Source organism: Sciurus vulgaris (assembly GCF_902686455.1).
Source record: "Sciurus vulgaris genome assembly, chromosome: 18".
Taxonomy (NCBI): Eukaryota; Metazoa; Chordata; class Mammalia; order Rodentia; family Sciuridae; genus Sciurus; species Sciurus vulgaris.
In genome coordinates this window covers 26,845,898-26,863,277 of record NC_136479.1, presented here as the reverse complement: position 1 = coordinate 26,863,277, position 17,380 = coordinate 26,845,898, and the positions used below count along the sequence as shown (strand labels likewise).

Below are 17,380 nucleotides of genomic sequence, written 5' to 3'. Positions count from 1 at the left end.
GAGGGTGGGGCCTCCCCAAATGGACTAGGAGGTTCTGCCCCTCCCAACCCAGCTGCCCCAGATGACGAGATCTAGTGCAGGCTCTGGCCTGTGTGCCAAGGCCCGGGGCAGCCAGGAGGCTGCTGGACAGTGCAGGGTTGGAGGCCCTGCAGTGGAGGCAGTTTACAGAGCGCTGATCCTGCAGGAGTGGAGAGCAGGGCAGCCGCCTCCTGCAGAATGTCCTCGCCCCTCTGTGGGCCAGGGCCCACCACCTGCCCTTCCTCCCCAACCCTTCTTTGTGCTGGTGTCTGGGACCAAAAGTGGAGTGGGGCAGCAGAGTCAGTGGGCCTAGGCCCCCGAGCCTGGGCATCTGAGCCCCCCAGGCATGACCAAACCTCAGTGGAGGGGACTCTGTCTCTAGCCCCAGTCGGCCTCATTCTGGGATCCTGTGGGGCCACCGAGGTGTGGCCACAGCCGACTCGCCCAGTCTTTCCTCTGGGCCTGACCGGCCGGGTCCACAGGGAGGTGCTGCACCCCTGCCTGGGTGCCCACTGTGTGCTCTGGGGCCACTCGGAAGCACAAGCGCAGCTGCGTGCTGCCCCGAGGCGAATGTGCATAGCATGAGAGGCGGGCGCTGCCCGGACGTGGCTGTGAACCTGTGCTGTCTTGGGATCCTGACCGTCGTGTGCGTGTGCCCGTCTGTGACTTCTCACCAAGGCTGAAGAAAGGGAAAGGGGCTCCCGCCCCAACTCAGCTGAGGGAGGGAGCGGCTCCTCTCTCGGTTTTATTTTTGTTATGAGTTTTTGGTGCCGCTCTCCTGACAACCTCCATCCCAGCGATCCCCACACCACCTGGGGCCCCAGGCCAGGACCTGCTGCCTGCGGGCTGCCACTCCCACCTGTCCCGGGTCCTGGAGCCTGCTGGGAGGCTGCAGAGGGCTTGGCCACCAGCCAGGACCCAGTCCCTGGCCAGAGGAGCAGAAGAGTCCAGCCGGGACAGGAGACTTGCTGATGGGACTCCTCGCAGGCCTCCCTGCCCTCCCCATGGCCGAGAAAGGTTTGGGCAGTGGACACCCGGTTGGGAGCAGTCCCCGACCCTTTGCCCTGGTGCCCACCCACCCCATCGCACTATGCAATTCCACTTCCAAGCACCATCGCTCCCCACCGGTCCCAGCTCGGGCGGCCCAGGAGGGTGTGGTCAGTTGGTAGCCCCAGGTGACCAGGGCCTTTAGTGTGGGATCTTTTTTTGTGTGTTGAACCATAATGGTTGTGTACCATATCCCTTTATATTTGTTATACTATAAATATATAATTTTGTTAAGACTTACCTCTTGATTTCTGCTCCTGCCCGCATCTTGCCCCGCCCGCCCGCCCGTGTGAACTAACATCCAGCTGACCAGCCCTGCGCTTCCCCTCAGCCTCTGTAGGGCCATGGCTGTGTGTACTGTCGCTGTGTTTTTGTTTTTTAAAACTGGGTTTGGGGTTTGATTTTTATTTCTTTGGGGACTTTATTTTTCTGGCAAATACTAAAAATCTCGTCAATGTAATTTCTGTGGTTTCTATTCAGCTTGGGTTTCATGTTTTAAAATAAACACATTTTAAAAGACAGGCCTCTTTCCCTGAGTTGTTCTGGAGGGTCCCTGCTCTGGGCTGTGCGTGGGGAGGCCGTGTGCCCACTGTGCAGCGGGGGCCTTAGGTTGGATGACGATTGAATAGTCGTGTCCAGGCCAGAGGGTGTGGGGAGGGCACAGGGTTAGCTCTGCCCTGGCATCCTGGGCAGGTCCTGGCTGGTCGCTGGAAGTGTCTGGCCGGCAGAGCAGATGTGCAGGGGCAGTGTCACAGTGTGGGGACAGAGGATGTGGCTGAAAACCTGGCTTTGCCGGCCTACTGCTAGAATCATGGGGTTGGGGAGTGTCGTGAGAGGCCCCCAGCAGAAGTGACCGGGCCTGGGCCAGCACAGACATGGTGGAGGGTCCCCAGGGGCCAGGTTGGAGTTGGGTGGATCACGACTCTCACTTCTCTTCCTGCTGGCAGCTCCTGGTGTCTCGAGGTCTGCACAGTCTCAGTGGGGCCTCCACCCTACCGTGGGCGCGAATGAGCTTTCCTGGTTTGCTCTCAGAAGCAGGCTTGGGGAGGCGAAGTGGTTGCCCCAGGCCATCTGCACGTAGCCCTGTGGGTAACATCACCTACCCCGTGGGCAGGCATCCGGCCCCCTGAATGTTGGCGGGTATTTGTCTCCCTAGCCTGGGAACACAGGTGGTGGGCCAGCAGAAGACACCTTTGGCTCCAGCACCCACCAGGGTGAATGGGCAGGTGAGCTCTGAGGAGGAATGCCGAGCCACAAGGTGGAGGCGTTCACAGCTCTTGGTGTCACGTGACAAGGAGAGTGACCTGGGGATATTTGGATTTAGGGGCCCAAAAGACATGACAGCCCCAGGCTTGGAGTGAGAGCCAGGGGTGAGGAAAGTCCCCAGGCATGTCCTGCATTCTGGGACCTCAGTCCCTCAGGGACAGTAAAAACCAACATCATGGTTCCTAACCAGGGATGGCACGTCACCGTCAGCTGCCCCAGCGGGGTTAGGCCCAGACACTGCTCTAGGCTGGGTGCAGCCATGAAGCAGGTCAAGGAGCTTGGCCCTTGTCAGCTGTACTCCCATAAGACAAGATGGCCTTTGGTGTGTGGCCCAACCTGGGAAGACCTGGGTGAAGGGGTGAAGGGTGGGTGATACAGGTATGATTTTCAAAAGTCAGGAAGAGCCTTGAAGGAGCCACCGTGGAGGAGAGACTGTGGAGCTGGATGTATGTGGCCCTCACTGCCGCTGTAACAAATGACTGCAGAGGCACTTGACTTCAAACACAAGTGTGCTATGGTAGCAGATCTGAAGGTCAGAGCCTTTCTGGGCTCTTCTTTGCTGTGGGGCGGGTACCAGGGATTGAACCCTGGGACATTTAATCACTAACCCACATCCCCAGCCCTTTTTGTTTTTTCTTTAGAGACAGGGTCTTGCTAAGTTGCTTAGGGCCTCGCTAAGTTGCTGAGGCTGGCTTTGAACTTGTGATCTTCCTGCCTCAGCCTCTCAAGCCACTGGGATTACAGGCATGATCCACTGCACCTGGCCCTCCCTGGGCTTTTAAGCCATTGTCCACAGGCCTGTGTTCTTCCTGGGGCTCTAGGAAGGAGACCCTGGGGAGAGCACATCTCCTGCCTTTTCTGGCTCATGAAGTACACCTCATCCATGGCCACTCGCCTTCCTCCCTCCACGAAGCCAGCAGCACCTGCAGATCTCTTATTCCAACACTGCCTCCTGCCTCCCTCTCCTGAGGACCCTTGTGATTACATCCAGTCCTCCTAGATAATCCAGAGTCATCTCGTCTGGTTGCCTTTTGCCATGTAGAATATCATATTCACAGATTCTGGGTTTAGGATGTGGACATCTTTCATCATAGAATCTTACCTTGAGGCAATGTGAGGAAAAAGGGTTCCAGGAAGAGAGCAGTCAGTGCAAAGGCCCTGAGGCAGACACCTGCCTGGTGGGTCAAGCCAGGCGGTGAAGTGGCCGGAGTAGAGGGAGTAAGAGGAGTGTGGTCAGAGTGGGGAGATCTTGAAATGTCTTGTGGGCCTCATAAGGTCTGTGACATTTATCCTGAGTGAAGTGGGAGCTGTGGAGAGTCTAAGCAGAGTGAGCTGACCTAACATTCATTTTAACTGGGATATTAAATGTTCATTTTAACATTCATTAACTCTGGCTGCTGAGTTGGGAAGGGGACAAGAACAGAAACCAGAGACCAATTAAGAAGCCACAGTCATGATGCAAGCACAGTGGGAGCTGGGGCACAAGGGGCAGTGAGTAGTGAGAAGGCGTAGGCCGCAAGGTGCCACCACAGCACCTCCTGGCGGGTCTACTGTGGGATTTGGGTTGAGCACTGTCATAAGTTGAGGTGGGACAATTGGTGAGGGAACAGGTTTGGGTAGGAGGGAGGTCAGAGGTCCAATCTGGATATGTGGACCTAGGGGTTCTTCCTGACACCAGGGTGTAGGGAGGTGATAACAGGTTCCGTCGGGCTTGGGGCAAAGCACTGGGCTGGAAGTGGCCGGTGGAGTCTCTGGTACAGGTGCTACGTGAAGTCAATCAACCTGGGGTGAGACCCCTGAGGGAGTGAGGGGACAGAAGGACCAAGGACTGGGCCTGGGCCCAGGGTTCAAGTCTGTGGGAAGAGGGGGCTACCAGCAAGAGGGGCTTAGAGGCAACCTAACAGCAGGAGGAGTCCCAGGACAGCATGTTGAGGAGGGAGGGAGGAAAGACCCCATCCATTGCTGATGATAGTCGGAGTTGACCAGGACTGGACCCTGATTCAATGACCAGGATGCCACATGTGATCTGGAAGATCACAGAGCTGATGAGGCCCGGGAGTTGGTCCAGGACAGCTAGGAATGGGAGGCAGCGAGGAGCCACAAGCCTCTGGAAGTTTAGCTGCGAAGGGGAAGAATAGTCTGATAGAGGGAGTCCGGGGATCCAGGAGAACGTGGTGCGTGTCCAGTGGGAAGCAGCAGCACACTTGGAAGGCCAATGGGAGCCACCCTCGGAGAGAGGGAAGCGCAGGCAGAGGTGTGATGGTGGAGGTACCCGAGAGGGACTCAGGGCAGGTGGAGGGCCTGCCAGTCAGCATGGTGCAGGCACGTGGGGGAAGCAGGGGCCCAGGAAAGAGGAAGCAAGGTTGTCAGAGAGCTAGGCTGGGAAGAAGGGTGTGTTCGAGGGGGAGGGACACGTGGGGCTGGCCCTGAGGTCCAGGGTGTGGAACTGAAAGGGAGACTAGGCTGGGACCACAGCTACCTAGAGAAGATGACAGGCCAGGTGTGAGCAGGTCCAGGTGCGGGGTTGGCCCAGGTGGGTGAAGCAGGAGCTGCTGCAGAGAAGGAGTTTGAGCCTGCCATGCCTGACTGAGACATTTCAGCTGCATGAGGACAAGTCCTCAACAGGAGGTGAAGGGATCCCTGGGGCCAGGGTATCAAAGGGAGAGCTGGACAACTGGAGGTGGAGCAGAGCAGTACAGGAGGCCCACAGGATGAGGGCCATGGCTGTGGAGCAAGGAAGGCATGGAGAGTGACCATCCATCCAGGAGAAGGAGGGCAGGGTGTGGGAAGAACTGGGAACACCAAGGTCTGGAGAAGGCACCACCTGCAGTGTCCCAACCCGTAATCCCAGGGACCCAGGAGGCTGAGGCAGGAGGATCCCAAGTTCGAGGCCAGCCTCAGCAACTTAGCAAGACCCTGTCTCAAAATAAAAAGGGCTGAGGACATAGCTCAGCGGCAGAGCACCTCTGGATTCAATCCCCAGTACCTATCCACCCCACCCCTCCAAAAATGGACATAGGAAACAGCAGTCAGGGACAAGGGCCAGGATCTCCCAGGAGCAAGTGACTCTGTGGACACCCATGGTGGCGGCAGCTGAGGTGCTCCCAGGTGGGGTTTACACTAAGCTGTGCTGTGGGTGAGGGAAAAGTAGCCGGGTCTGGACGTCCTGGGAGAGAAGCTCCTTGGTGAGACGCATGGAAGGCGAGTGCCCAGCAGGGGGCGCTGGGTCCTTGGAGGAGGAGAGACAGGCGGACCTCCCCAGTTTGCGGTGACTGGCGGAGGAGAGTCTGCACCCCCACATTACTCAGAGGTGTGGTGTGACTCAGTTGTCACTTGGAGACGAAGGGAGTGGCCACTGTCAAGTATGCCAGGCACTTCACACTTGCAAAGCCAGACCCGAGACCAGGCGCCAAAGGTGGCAGGAGTGGGCCTGGGGCTTGCTCCACCCGCTGGTTCCAGCCTGCCCGCTGATGTTCCCACCAGATGATGGCGAACACACTCAGGGCCGTGCGGTGAACTCTGAAGAGTGAGCAGAAGCTGCAGTGGGAAACGTTCCTGCCCCTTGGGCTGCACCCCTGGACCCAGGTGAGGGTCCCAGGAAAGGTGGGATTCAGACTGGGATAGAAGCCACCAGCAGGTGCCACCAGACGGCACCCAAGCACTGTGATGGGAGATCCAGGGATGTATCCTCTTGGGGGTAGGGACTCAGGGAGGAGCAGCACTGCACTGAGCCACCAGACTTCAGGGACTATTGGGGCCAAGGTGAGGGAACTGTCAGCATCTGGATTCCTTCTAAAGGCCACCAAGTGTCTTCTTATTTCTGGCCCTGGGCTCAGAAATGGGGCACTTAGAAGGGTTGGGGCTGGGGTGGGCCGATGGGCCTTTAGTGGCAGTAGGACTGGCCAATCGGTCTGACAAAAAGACAGGTCTGGCCCTGGTACCTCTCTGACCCAGTTTGCTGAAGCCACAGGTAGGGCCTGGCTCTGCTGCCTGGGAGCCTCAGGGAAACGCACGTTCGGCTGGAGTCACTGTACTGCTCACGGGCCTCCCTGCCTCAGCTCCCTCAGCACTGTGCTGAGCTGGAACCCCCGCTCCCCACGCAGCTCCCCAGCTCCACCACGTCTTTACAAGGGCTCACGTCAGCTGAGGTGCTTCTTCCAGGAAGTCAGCCCTGATAAACCCAAACCCGGGGGAGGAGGGTTCATTTAAACTGAGCAGGGAGGGGCCCCACCCCAGCACCCTCTCCCCGACCTGACTCTGCACTTGACCGAAAAAGCGGAAGCCGGGGGTGGGGGCTGAGTCCTGCCATCCTGGCCGAGCGCCCTGCACCCCCGCCCCCCACTGCAGGTTGCAGTTTTACTTTTGAAAGCCCCACAAATGATTGACACTTTGGAAGCAGGAATGCCAGGCTGGGCCAGCCAGGACCCTTTCCCACCAGCCCTGAGCCGGTGTGTAACTTGGTAGTGATGATCCACCAGCAGGGGCTTAGCTGGCCCCAGAAGGAACCTGGGGAAAGCAGAGTTCCTGGCCGGCTCACCACCTGTAGTGGAGGGTCCCTCTGCTGTTCCCCTTCTGAGGGGAGCCACTTCCCCCTTGGCTTTTCCCTGGGAGAAATGCCGAGGCTGCTGGGCTGTGCTTCCCTGGACCCCCCTCCCTGGGCACTACATTCACCCCCTTTTCAGATGGAGAGGCCAAGCCTGCAGGGCAACCTCTCCACCCCGCTCCTGGCCTCTCAGGGACATCTGCGCCAGCTGTGATGACGACTTATGACTTCAACGCTGAGGTGGACTCCACCTGCCCCAGCAGGGCCTGCGCCCAGCCGCACCTCGCGCCTGGGTCTGCCGGCTCTGCAGAAGGGCCCACACAGGCTGCAGGAGGTGGTGTGGGGGGCCGGGACAGAAAGCCCCAAGCCTGACTCACCGGAAGGAAGGAGGCCAGGCTGTGCCCACAGCCTGTTCTGTAGTGCCCGCCCCCCACCACAAGTGTTGGCTTCCTTGTCCAGGCGAGCCCTGCTCTGTCCCTTGGAAACATGACTGGTACTGAGGGACGACAGCAGCTGAGTCAGGGGGCGCCCCTGAGGGGATTGGACACGAGGTGGTGAGGGGCTCTCCTCTCCCCCTCCCAAGTCACTGCTCATACTCGGGCAGCTGCTGAGGCCTCTGGAAACCACTCTGCTGACTCAGCAGCACAAGGCCAAGGCAGGGTCAGGCCCTGGCCAGTGGTTCCAGGTCAGCAGCAGCAGCAGCAGCCAAAAGCAAGGGCTGAGGAGAGGCCACCCAGCCCATATGGGGTGCTGAGCCTGGTGGTGGGGCTGGCACAGGTCTTTGGTGGGTCAGGGGTGGGAACACCTTTCAGAGTGTGGGAGAGAAGCAGCAGGAAGGGGGGACTGGAGCCCCAGGTGTGGCAGGGGATGAACAAGCACCTGCAGGGGACAGCAGCCAGGCCCAGCCAGCCAGGGAGGCAGTCTCCAGGCACTGAATGGATGGGGGTTCCCCAGCTGGCGGCTAGCTCAGCCCTCAACTGAGTGGATTTGAGGAACAAAGGCCACTGCAGAGTGGCCTTCTTTACAAACAAGGGTCTGAATCCTTCCCAGTCTTGGGACCTGTTGAAGTGTGTGTGTGTGGCACGGGGGGTGGGGGGGAGGCACTGTCACAGGCCCAGCCTGGGAAGCAGCCCCAGGAGGCAGTGCCCCATCTGAGGACTCCTCCAAGCTCCCCTGGACAGGTGAGCTGAGGCATGAGTGAGTGGGGAGGCTGGGTCCCACCCCCACCCCAGCACCTGACTGCCTGGCCTTGGACATCACCTGCTCAGAGTCTAGGGGGACTCTGGGTTTGTGATGGGGGTGAAGATGGATAAGGAGGTCCAAGACCTGGTCACGGTAGTCATCTCTTCTGCAGGGATAACTGGGCTCCTCCCAGGCCAGGCCAGTGCCAGGCAAGCATAGGTTGAGGGTTCAGGGCATCAGAGCTGCCCCCCGGTTGTCTCCTGTAGCCGCCAGAAGCCCCAACAATTCCCTCCAGGAAGCACAATGCCCGCCCACCATCAACCACTCTACACTGGTCTCACTTCTCTGGTCCCAGCTAGTCACTATTTTGGTCCCAAATTTCCTTCCAAAATAGTTAGTGTGTAGGGCCTTCTACCTACCCACCCACTGTGGAGCAAGCCAGGCCTATCCTCCCCTGACCTGATGCCCCCAGCCCCCTGGAGTCCCTCCAGGAGTGGAGGGCTCAGGCCTAACTCCCAGGCAAGAGCAGGATCTAGAGCTGCTGCAAAAAGCACCTTTATTGACAGCAAAAAGACGTCACCATAGCAACAACACTTTGGTTCCCTGAGAGCTTTTCCCTTATCATCCGCTTTCCTAGCTATGTCTTTGCGAAGAGGATAAAAAACCCACCCAGGACCACGTGAGCCCCTGGGCCTGGTGGGCAGGGACGAGGTGGGGGATTCCAGATACTGGAAGTCATAATACATAGCGCTGGACATTCCCAGGTCAGCTTTACAAGTAAAGAAGTTCCCAAGTTTGGCTTCTGCTTTTTCTGATCCACAGAAAAGTTAAAATAAGGCCCTTTCCCGCCCACCCCTCAAAACAAAACAGAACAAAAACCAGACCCCTATCACCCACCCCCTTTCAAAAAGAGCACAGTAAAAAAATACTGTCACGATATTTACAGACACGCCCACTGTGGGCGACATTCTCTCTGCTTTGGAGAGGAGATAAAATGCTCTGACCCCCCAATCTTGGGGAGACAAAGGCAGGACCTCAAGGGAGCCAGGAGGACCTCCAACCCAGAAGGAATGGAAGGGGTGCACTGTTCATCAGCTGAACGGCCACTGGGGCCCCCGGGCAGCTGCTGCTATTCTGAGCCACGGTGCCCAGGTCAGAGATCATCAGAGGAGGGGGCTTGGGACTCCCCCAAACCAGCTTCTCCTGCACTGAGCATGGCTCAGTTGTCCTGGGGGCTCCAAGTAGGGGCCAGGATTGCAGGGCGTTGGTACCCCGAGTACAAGGTCTGTGCTCAGCAGAAGAGGCACCCACATCACCTTGCAGAGGAGCCCCGAGCCCAGGGCTACAGAGATCCCAAAACTAACAACAGGACTGTCCCCCGAGGGGCCCTTTCCCCCTGGGGAAAGGCAAACAAGAGGCACTTCTGCCAGCTCCTGCAGAGCAAGACTGCCCAGCAGTCTACTGCGCAGGCGGCCCGCAACACACACACACACACACACACACACACAGGCAACACCGATCAAATGCCATGGACAGGACAGTACAAGAGGGGTCCCTGGGCCCTTTGGATACCAGGGGCACCCAGGGACGAGGGCTCAGCCACGGCTGCTAGAAGATGGCAGTGTGGGGACACCAGGGTGTGTCCGGATACAGGTGGCAGTGGATGGAGCGGAACCTGTGGGGACAGAGTAGAGGGCTGGTCTGTGTGGGGTGGGGGTGCCAAGCACACCTTGCAGACCCAGCCGTGGGGGCCCACTCCACCCTGAGAAGGTGGGACTCCAGGGACACCTCTAATAGTGACACTGCTTAGAGACACGCAGTGCCAGGTCTGTCAGACCCCCAAGCACCCTCTGCAAGCCCACCTGGATGGGTCAGCCTCCACGGAGAAGGGTCCCTTCACGTGGACAGCATTCCGCTTGTTTTCAAACATGCCATAGCTCAAAGTCACCTGTGGGGGGAGAGGCAGCCATGCTGGGGGGCCGTGGTGTCCCTAGGCTCCAGATGAAGAGACAGCCCTGCCTGGCCAAGGGTGCCTGCTCTGCACACCCCAGGAATGAAGTCCGAGTGAGTCTACAGCCGTAAGAAAGAAAATATCTACGGATGTGGGCAAAGACCCCCAGGCACAGAGGTTCGTCCCCTCGTGTGAACAGCTTGATGTCCATGCTGTGGGGGCGTCTCTACACCCCTACGCGTCCACTTCAGAGCGGTGGCCCCACCCTGCTCCTCCCTCTCGCACCTGTACCTTCCCCCTCTACCTGCTCATCCCTCCCCGTGCTGGCGCACCTGCTCATGGAGCTCAGAGGCAGGCACCTGCTGGAGGTTCTCCAGGTGAGAGTGGAAGAGTCCACTGCGGATGAGGGGCACGCCCAGCAGGGCCTCCACGATGTAGCCGATGGTGCAGTCGTCGGGCAGCCGGATCCGCTCGGCCGTGCTCATGAAGTGGCCACCGCTGTGGGAGAGAAAGGAAAGGCCCTGAGTGAGCGGGGGTGGGGGCTGGGCTCAGAAAGGAGCAGGGAAGCCTGCCCATGCTCTGTCCAGGCCGCTTCTGCCTGCACTCTGCACTGCTCTGCTGCCTATGGTTCTGATTTGGGGGGTTCTGGCACCGGAAGGGTCCTGCCCAAGGGTGCCTGCTCTGAGCAGGGTGGACAGACATGGGGGGAAAGACTGTAAATGCATCCACCTCCATTACCCAGGGAGAAGGGAGGGGAGGTGGGAGGCAGGTGGTGTGGCACAGGAGGCTGGGAACATGTACCAACTCAGGCCCCACAGCAGGGGACCTTAGGACCCAGGACAACTTGGTGGAGTCACCTGTGCAGGGTGCTTACCTGGCCCACGGGCTCATCTTCAGGGCCAGCCCGCGGCTAATGCAGAAGCCAGCCCCACCAGTGGCAAACCAGAAGTGCACGGGACGCTAGGAGAGTGGAAGACGACATGAGATTGGGGTGGGGCCTCCGAGGTTGGGAGGCTTCCCCGACACCCATCACCCCGGTGTGTGGTGTGTGTGATGTGGGGCAGCGGAGAGGGGGACACGCACCACCTTGTTCTCGCCGACCCGCTCTGTGGCCTGGATGGGTCGGTCCAGGCTGGGCTTGCCAATGTAGACATCCTGGGTGTGCAGGTAGCTGGCCAGCAGCCTCAGCAGGGCCCGCAGGTTGACGTAGTTGTCATCGTCCACGTGGCAGAACCACCTGAGGGCAAGGCAGGACCATCAAGAGCGGGCCAGGGTGGGTGCTGCCAGGGCATGGGTGTGGAGGGGCTCCTGGGCTCAACTCACTTCCTCCCGGATTCGATGAAGCGGTCATACTCCACGGCCATCTTGCAGGACAGGGCCTGGCGGCTGTGGGCTGCCGAGCAGTTAGTGTTGACCACGTTGCCTGTGGGTGGGGAGGGCCGAGAGTGGGCCTGGGGCCCCACCCTGGCTTGGAGCTGTGGCCCCTCCCTCAGCCCAGCCCCCACCCCAGCGCACCGCCCCTGCCCATTCAGCCAGGTTTTTCCCAGTACCCGCCACCTGCTGCCGCTTGCTTGGCTCAAAGGGACCCCAGGGGCTGAAAGGGCCTCATTTGCATGAGAATTAGGGGGCCCTGGAGTAGTGGGGCGGGGCTTTGAGCAAGCCTGTTGAGTAAACTGCCCTTCCAGTCCTGAAGGCTGCGACCTCTCTGCCCCAGGGTGGGGAGGAAGCTGGCAGGGGAAAGGCTTGCTGGGATGGAGGCTGGCTCCTCCCTCCACAGCCCAGGGCTCACCCGTGTGCCTGGCCAGTGCTTCGTCTTCCCCGTCGGTGAAGATGAATGTCTGGAAGTAAAGACACAACTGTGAGCCCGCAGCTCTCCGTCCCTATTGGGTCACAGGAGTAGGGCTGGGCACCCTGGGGTTCTGTGATGGCAGATCAGGACACCCACTCCCCACTCATCCAGGCGCAGCTGGGCTGGGGCCTCACGCCCAGCCTCGACAGCTGGGCCCAAGGTCGCCTAGGCAGCTGTGAGGCACGAGCCAGGTGGGCGCCCCACCCACCGCCAGGTAACCAGCTCTCAGCCCGCTGGGCTCAGTGCACCTGGCCGGGGCACACACCCTTATTGACACAGGGCCTGGCCTGCTGACTTTGAGGGGCGGGGGTGGGGGGTGGGAGGGAGGCAGAGGAGGTCGGCTTTGGGAAGCCAAGTCTCAGTCACTTGGGTTGGGGACAAAGGCCTCCGCTGGGCGGCTGCCAAACCCTGGCAGACAAAGGGCCCGGAGGGAGGATGAATCACCAGACACCGTCGGCCAGCTTTGTCCTGGGCTGAGTGGCGAGGGGCGCAGGGCTGGCCTTAACTCGGCCGAGTTAAGCAGGAGTGGCCGCGCTGTCATTACCATACAGCTGGCCTGGTTAACTGGGCCGGGCTGGGCCAGAGGTCCCCAGGCAGGGGTGTGGCCACCAGCAAGACAGCCCTCTGGACTGGGCCTTGAGGCCAGCCCCCTGCAGTGTGACCAGCTGAGCAGGTTACCCTCTGAGCCAAAGCAGCACTGAAGTTCTAAGTCACCGAAGGCGAGTGGGGTGTCACCAGGAAAGGGCTCGTATCCCCAGTGCCTGTGCAGCCTGGCACTTGGCACCCCTCTCGCTGCTCAGACAAGGAAGCCCGCTCCGAGAACCCTGCCCATGGCCATAGCAAGACTCCACCTGCCGGCACAGGGCCACCCCCTGCCAGGATTGCTCTGCGGAAGAGGAGGGGGCCACTAGGTGGGGCCAGGAGCTGCCGGCGCCCGCCTGGGCCGGTCGGCACACGGGGAGGAATGTTCCTTCCTCTGCCGGCCCGCCCAGCGCGTGCCACCCGCCGCACCCTGGCATGGCTGAGTGCAAGCCTGGAGCGGTTGGGAGATGCTCTGAGCAGACAACAGGGCCCCCCAACACCCACCAGATCTGTTTCCTGCCGTGTACAAACAGGTCCAGTGTGTACAGGCCTGGAGCACGGTACATACCCAGCAGCCCAGGAACCCCCAAGCCAGGAGGGTTGCACAGCCCACCTGGGCAGCCGAAGCTCCTGGCCTGACCCCAGACAGAGACACATGCTTGGGTAAGGCCCCAAGCTGCAGATCATGGGCTCAGAGCTACGGGCAGTGCAGGTGCAGTCTCTACCTTCTGCTTGCATGCACCTCGGGCAGCCCGCACGCACAGACTCGCACCCAGCCCCCCGCCCGCGCCCCAGCATCTCAGTCCAGGAATGCCGTGGGAGGTGGAGAGGGCCGGCCCGTGCAGACGCTCCGCTGTGCCGCTGGATTAAAAGCAAAATGCTTTCTTAATGAGATCAAGCGAGGCCTGTTCTCCCGCGCTTCGGTGGTGTTCTAAAAACCCAGCCCAAGGCTACGGAGATTAAAGTCACCTTTGTTCAGCTCAGGAAAAGGGCAGCCTCCAGGAGAACTGCCCTCAAGGGGCAGGGCTGTGAGGTGTGGGGGTGCTGTGCCTCCTGTCTCCCCAACAGCAACAGGAAAGGAGGAGCCCCTCACCCCCTGCTCAGACTTGGTTTCCTTCTCTGGAAAATGGGTGCAACAGCCCACCTGTGAGGAGCAAAGTGCTGGGGATCACCTCTGCTTTTTCCTCTCCCTAAAGACCCTCAGAAGTGGGGATCAGCACCACCTCGTGTACGACTGGGGAGACTGAGGCCAGAGAGACGCAGGCACCAGATCTGTTCATACCCAGGGGCAGAAGTGGTGCTAGACCAGTCCAGTGCCTGTCTTCCAGGGACCTACGCTCCCCCCAGCGGCCCCCCAAATTCCCCGAAGGAGGGAGACGGGGCAGCAAGGGCGCAGGGCTGGACCAGGGCAAGCAGGGGGCGGGGAGGGGGGAGGACACCCACAGGAAGCGGCATTGTTCCTGGAGCCTGGAGCCGAGATTCAAAGAAACACAGGATGCCAAGTTCTCCCCCAACCATTGTGGCCGGGTGGTGGCAGCCGCTGCAGCCTGGCGCTTCTGGGTGGGTGGGGGAGGAGTGGGTGGGCAGAGGCCAGGTTCCTTACCCCAACTTCTGGACCCATCAGCACATGGCCCTGGCCAGCCAGCGCCCCCACCCCAGCCCTCTAGTGGCTGATCATTTCTTGCACAGTCCATGCCTGGGGTGGCAATGCCTGACTTCCCTTCCTGGGCAATTTTGACTCACTCTAGTTCAAATGGCACCTCCTCCAGGAAGCCTCCCCCCCGCCCCAAGTGGGCAGATGCCACCCGGCTCACACAGCTTCTCTGTGTCTCTGTCAGACGGGTCTGAGTCATCCTGCAGGCTGGGGAACTGGGCCCTTTGGTGCAAGTTCCAGGACCCCTGACCAGACATACCATGAGAGGGGATCTGCTTGCCACATGCACATGAGCTGACTCTGGGGCAGACTCAGCCTCTCCTGGGTGAAGGGATCCTTCAACGGGGGCCTGGGGGCCCAGTGGAGTGATGCCTCCTGGGCTCCCCAAGCCTCCAATTTGGGCCAGTTCTCCCTTGCAACACTGCCTATTGGAAAGGTAGTGTCTCCTACATGTCAGTGATAAAGAGACCAAGGTCTTCATCAAGATTACCCAGCCCAGTGAGACCGGTACCTAAGACTCTGACTGTGTCCCCCAGCTGGAGAAAGTCCCTAAATTCCAACATGAGAGGGGCTCAAACCTGACAGCAGCCCAGAGGGGGTTGAATGATGCCCAAGGTCACACAGCAGGAAGGCCAAGTGCTGGGGGGGTGGAATATGCCTGGCTCAGGGATGGTGCCCCACAAGGGCTGTCAGTCAGAGATGGGGGGGTTCATAGGCCCCCTCATCGCCAGGCAACCTGAGTGGCCAGCGTGCTAGCGGCGGTTCCCATGGAGCGCATAGCTGCACACAAGAGGCCCGACGCCTTTCTCGGCTGGAGAAAGGGGCTTTGTTACCTTGCCCATGGGGCCGGCCTGAGAGCCGCCCGGCGCTGGGAATCCTAACGGCCCAGCCACTAAACAAAACCCATGGCCCCCGCTGCCCCCTCCTGCCAGCCTGCTGAGCCCCTGGGAAAGGGACGCCTGATTCCCAGGAGGATGCCATGGGGTTCCCAGGGCCCCTCCCCAGCCAAGATCAGATAGGACCCTGCCTGCTAGCCCCATGAAGAGCTTACCAGGGTCCTCCCGCTACCCCACTCTACCCCAAAAGAGAATGTCCTGGATCTCTAGGACTTGAACAGGGAGGAAGGGACATGGGGTCTTCTCTGAGCACCCACCTTCACATCACACTTCCCTAAGCCTTCCCAGTTGGGCACGTTCCCCCACTGCCCTCTTCAGGCCTCACACTTTTCCCCTTCCCCGCCCAGCCCAACCGTCCTGCAGTAGCCTCCGGGGACATTTTCAAAGAGGGGTGTGTCTTTATGGTGTGAAGGAGTCGATGCCCAATTGGGGGAACTAAGTCCAAGATTCCAGGCCTCATGGCCTCCTGCACTGTGGGGAAAGGGTCTTGGCACAGACTCCCAAACCAGGGCTCTCTTTCTTCTGAGATATACTCCCAAGTCCCCCAGTCACCAGTGATTGAACCCTACGTGTAACAAGCTGGGATGAGAAGTGGCCTGGCCCTGTGCCCAGGGAGCCTATGCTCTCTCTTCACTGTCAAGGTCAGCGCCTTCCTCCTGGAGAATGGTCCCAATCCAGGGTGGATCACCCTCTAAGGTCTGCTTCGGACGTTTGGGGACAATCAATACGAAATTAATTCAGCATTTGGGGGGCAAGCATCCCAGGGAACCGATCCCAAGCACTGGAGATTGCTGTTGGGTCGGTGCGGTCATCCAGAGCTCTGGAACTGGAGCTGGAGTAGGGGCCTCCCTCGGACATTTCCACGGCTGTGTGGAAGAGTGGCCTCCAGAGGGCAAATTGGGCCCGAAGGGGATGGATCTGTGTCACCGGCCCCCAGATAGATAGTTCCGTGGCTGGACAGGAACGCAGCCTGACCCCAATCGGACACGGTCACCAGCTGGAGGGACGACGACCCTGCCCCACCAGGCCGCTGGGGCTCACCATCTCCTTATGGCGAGAGATCCATGTCTCCAACAGCAGGTCCAGGCGCGCGCGGTGAAACTTCCTAGTGGTCTTCACCGCGATGAAGACATCGCGGGGCGCCAGCGGCTCTGCCAGGGGCCGCGGGTGGCCATCGGCGGGGCGGGGAACACCCCTGGACAACGGGCCCGCGTCTCTGCGCGCGCGAGTCAGCAGGTTGAAGTACTCGGACAGGCTGTGCACCTCGCGGGCGAGCGCTCTAGGTGCCGCCGCCGCCACCAGCCCGGGCGCCGGGGCCGCCCCCGCAGGTCCCGCCAAGCTGCGCAGCGCGCGCCTGCCGCGCTCGGCGGGCACTGGGGACGGCGGCGGGTCGGCGGTGAGCACCAGGAGGCAGGCAAGCAGCGCACCCGCCAGCGCCAGCAGCAGGCGCCGGCCACAGCGCTTGAGCATGGTGGGGGCAGCGCTACGCGCCCTCCTCTGCTCCCGCCGACGTCCCGATCCTGCGGCGCCGTCCAGCTACAAGCCACCAGCGCCCAGCGCTCTTAACCTCCCCGCCCGGCCCCGCCCCCGACCGCTCAGTGGCTCGGGCCTTGGGGCGGGGCCTCGCAGGTCACTCCCCCCTCACCCCCAGCCCGGCTGCGCCCACGTGGGCCCGCGGCAGGGGGCTGGGAACGGCCGGGCGGGCGCTCCGGCCCCGCCCCCTTGCGCACGTGCAAGCACGCCCCTCTAGGTTGCCCCCGCCGGCCGCCCCGGGCCTGGGGCTAGCGGCCGACTCCGCCGGATGCCCGGAATTCCCGCTCGGAGATGAGCGCTCTTGGCGTGGTGGCCAGGGTGCAGGGACACGGGTCCCAGCTCAGACGCCCCATAGAGGACGTCTTACTTCCTCGCGGTGCACTTCCCCTTTCGGAGCCGGGCTTTCTCCCCTTGGGACCGTGCAGGCCGAGCTGAAGCGGCATCGGGTTGTCGAGAGTGCTGGGCTCAGGGCAGCCGTTACTGATACCAAGCGGAAATTCAGACACCTGTGCTACAGGTGAGGAAATAAGCGAAGTTCCAACGAAAAAGCACCCGTACCAAATCGCCCCCCCCCCCCTAATTTCCTGGAGTCCCGACCCTACGTGGGGTGGGTTGATCCCCAAAATTCTCAGCCGCCCCGTGGCGAAGAGAAACTAAAGCCGCCCTTTCCTTCACGATAAAAGACCTCCGTCTGTCCCATTTGGTCGCTCTGCGCTCGCACCAGATGTGACCCAGCTGTGCGCCCTTCCCACCCAGCTTCCCCGGCACATGGCCTCCACCCCCGGCCCTTCCCACGGGTCCGGGTCCGCCCCCTGCACGAGCGGGGGCGGCAGGAATGCGCGCCTGAAGCGAGGGTGAG

The 17,380-nt window shown here is 60.8% G+C and overlaps 1 protein-coding gene across 2 annotated transcripts; it reads right to left on the bottom strand.

Moving 5' to 3' along the window:
- Positions 1-8,573: 8,573 nt before the first annotated feature.
- On the bottom strand, positions 8,574-16,543 carry LFNG (LFNG O-fucosylpeptide 3-beta-N-acetylglucosaminyltransferase). 2 transcript variants are annotated; one of them, XM_079120511.1, is made up of 8 exons: positions 16,030-16,543; positions 11,797-11,845; positions 11,331-11,430; positions 11,091-11,244; positions 10,882-10,967; positions 10,340-10,505; positions 9,919-10,004; positions 8,574-9,731 (listed from the first exon to the last, which is right to left on the bottom strand). In XM_079120511.1, the coding sequence occupies exons 1-8, from the start codon at positions 16,456-16,458 to the stop codon at positions 9,665-9,667; spliced, it is 1,137 nt and encodes a 378-aa protein (XP_078976637.1). In that variant the 5' UTR covers positions 16,459-16,543; the 3' UTR covers positions 8,574-9,664. The 2 variants fall into 2 exon arrangements, with proteins under 2 accessions (XP_078976637.1, XP_078976638.1); XM_079120512.1 differs by having other exon boundaries at positions 11,094-11,244.
- Positions 16,544-17,380: the final 837 nt, after the last annotated feature.